At 38.3% G+C, this 2,837-nt stretch overlaps 1 protein-coding gene across 1 annotated transcript in view; it reads right to left on the reverse strand.

Annotated features, from left to right (window-relative positions):
• Positions 1–572: 572 nt before the first annotated feature.
• AK88_05559 (uncharacterized protein) overlaps positions 573–2,837 on the reverse strand; it is a gene marked incomplete at both ends in the record, with an annotated part of 7,988 nt that continues 5,723 nt past the window's right edge. The window contains one exon of the mRNA XM_012483161.1: positions 573–1,298. Coding sequence (XP_012338584.1) covers positions 573–1,298 — 726 coding nt within the window. The remainder of the gene's footprint in view (positions 1,299–2,837) is intronic.

Here is a 2,837-nt window from a genome sequence, read left to right on the forward strand (position 1 = left end):
AACCCTAAACCCTGAACCCTAAACCTACATCACTATACGCGTTTATGCTATGTTCTATATAAGGTATGTTGTTATTACCGTGTAAATATATATAGTGCCAAAAAAGGGGGATATTAATGCAACGCCAGAATTGTGCGAGGGTTAAGAAAACAAACCAAAAAAAGGACAATGTTACATTTTATAAAAATACTTGCCACATGCTGTATCCATGATAATCATAATGCAGTGTTTTTTATATGTAGGATATGAAATAATTGTTGCTTATATATGTGCAATATGGAGAGACTTTTTCCCTTTTTCTTCTAAAATGGGCTCCTCATGCATAATATCAATAAATACTTCATCATATGAACAAACAATGCAATATAAACACAAACCATGTATATTAGTAAGAGCACAAACAACATTATAATGTAGAAAAGCGGAGCTATAGGATATGTGGTATAAAGGACAAAATAAGCCACATCATACAGGCGAACATACAACATCATGAAAAAGGTCGATCCATTACATAGACGAATAACACATTATGACGTCGAAATAGTCTACCAAAAGTAGAATACGGCACATAGTTATGGTTTTTTAGGTAATTTCAGTGACCACGGTAGTTTCAGCTTCCCCGGTGCTTCCGGTTTCTTTGTTGCTTCCGGTTTGTTAGGTGCTTCCGGTTTCTTTGTTGCTTCCGGTTTCTTTGTTGCTTCCGTTTTCTTATTTACTTCTCCTTCTTTTTTTTCCGTTTCTGTGGCAGCGTCGTCCTTGCAAATATTCTTTAGTATACATTTTCCCTTCTTCGAGCAACAGAAACATAGTAACACGCAGGCATAGATAATTGCAATCAATATGGAACCTCCATAGAAGACCATGAACTGCACAAAACTGAATGGTAATCCCGCATAGAGCGCAGTGACCATGGTTCGTCCTACATCGGACAGAAGTAATGGGTAAATAACTGAGAGTACTAATATAAGCGCCAACCATGCCTTTCTTCCCATTTTACAACGTTTCAATTTCTGACAACATTCCTTCAGCTTGTTCTTCGCTGTTCCAACCTGTGGCCTCTTCTTTACAGGTCCTGGATTCTTGACGTGCACCTTGGGTTTACATTTTCTTCGCATGTCATCGAACACCGTGTTCTTGACGGGACTACCCGTAGAATGACCACCGTAAAAATTACGTTGACCCCGTGTCCCTACATCCGTTCCATCACTCAACGATACGGTGGTCGCTCCAACTGTACTTGCATCCGTAGCGTCATATGGGCTTGTGCCATTACCCGAGGATGTGCCCAACGTACTCGCCTAAAATGTACAAAAAAAAGGGGTAATATATGCGATTGTTATGGTGTATGCATACAAGGATGTAGAGCGTGCAAATGGTAGGACGGTTTATAGTTGTGTTGAAGGAGTCAGCAGCTTATCACAACAAATGTGGTAACTGTCCCAAAATACAGTTGTTTGTTCCATACACAGTCAGCAATTTGCCAAGAACACAGGACTAGAATACATATAGAGAATTTCACAAGCAACATCATTCTGTTCTTCTTTTTTTTTTTTGTATAGAAAATGTTTGACGTGGCGACATATTTTTTATATGTATGAATTATAGAATTGTTTTCTCTTCCACATCTAGGTGTAAGGATTATGCGAGTAACACCTGTTTTTGTTGGCCAATAATGAACATTGATAAAAGCAATTATGTACGAGGTTTACTATTCTTACCTAAGTATGTACATATGAACTCAAGGAAGAATTCCTATGCACAATGCTACAAATACAACATGAGGAACGTGCGACAGGCACGGATAAGAACCAGTTTTGGATACATGCTGTACGACGTAAAAGTTGACTAAAGGGGTCAACATTTTTCACGAATTTCAGTACGGGATCATCAATCATGTCGCCGTTTTAACGGTGTAATGGGATCAAATTGTATATTCAGCAGAGCAAAATTCCATATCTGGAATAACATTTTACTCTTTTTAAGTCAGGTATAATGGTGAAGAAAATAAGCAAAAGAGAATCAATTATAGCCCGTTTTACATATAAGAACGGCGCACAAAATTTGGGAATAGAGCCGTGGGCTCAAGGTTACATGGTATCAGTGTTCTGGGGGTTCTTAGTGTGACGTATTCGCATAATTATAAATGTGTCGTGGCCGTTTATTATTTATGGGCGTCGTCATTTATATCGTTCTCAGCTTTTATTACGTGTAGTGATACATAATAAATGCAGAAATATGGTTTGCAACGTTCTTATGCGTGTATACCGGTATCTGTATCTTTTTTTTGACAAAGTGTGAACGGATTTAATTAAGAGCGTAAGGAGCATATATAAATAAAGGATAAGTATAGTGAAATTGTTGGCTTAGGACTTATGGTTTAAGATTTCGGGGATTGTAAGGCTCGGTGATTGCGAGGTGGAAGGATCCGGATTTAAGATTCAGGTTTGTACGGTTTCAGGAATATGAGGTTGCGGAATGCGGATTTAAGATTCGGGGTTTTGAGGCTTATTGTTTCAGTATTGTAAGGTTCCGGTATTGTGCGGTTTTAGGAATATGAAGTTGCGGAATACGGATGTGAGATGCGGGTTTTGAGGCTTACTGTTTCAGTATTGTAAGGTTCCGGTATTGTGCAGTTTTAGAAATATGAAGTTGCGCAATAGGGATTTAAGATTCGGGGTTTTGAGACTTATTGTTTCAGGATTGTAAGGTTCACGAATCCGTATTCAGCATTCCGGGTTGCGGATTCAAGAATAAGGTTTTACGGTTCACGGGTTAAGAAGTTGTAGGGGGCTTATGATTTTAGGGCTTTTTTTTTTTTTTTTTTTTTCCGGAAAAAT

This window comes from Plasmodium fragile (genome assembly GCF_000956335.1).
Source record: "Plasmodium fragile strain nilgiri unplaced genomic scaffold supercont1.159, whole genome shotgun sequence".
NCBI lineage: Eukaryota > Apicomplexa > Aconoidasida > Haemosporida > Plasmodiidae > Plasmodium > Plasmodium fragile.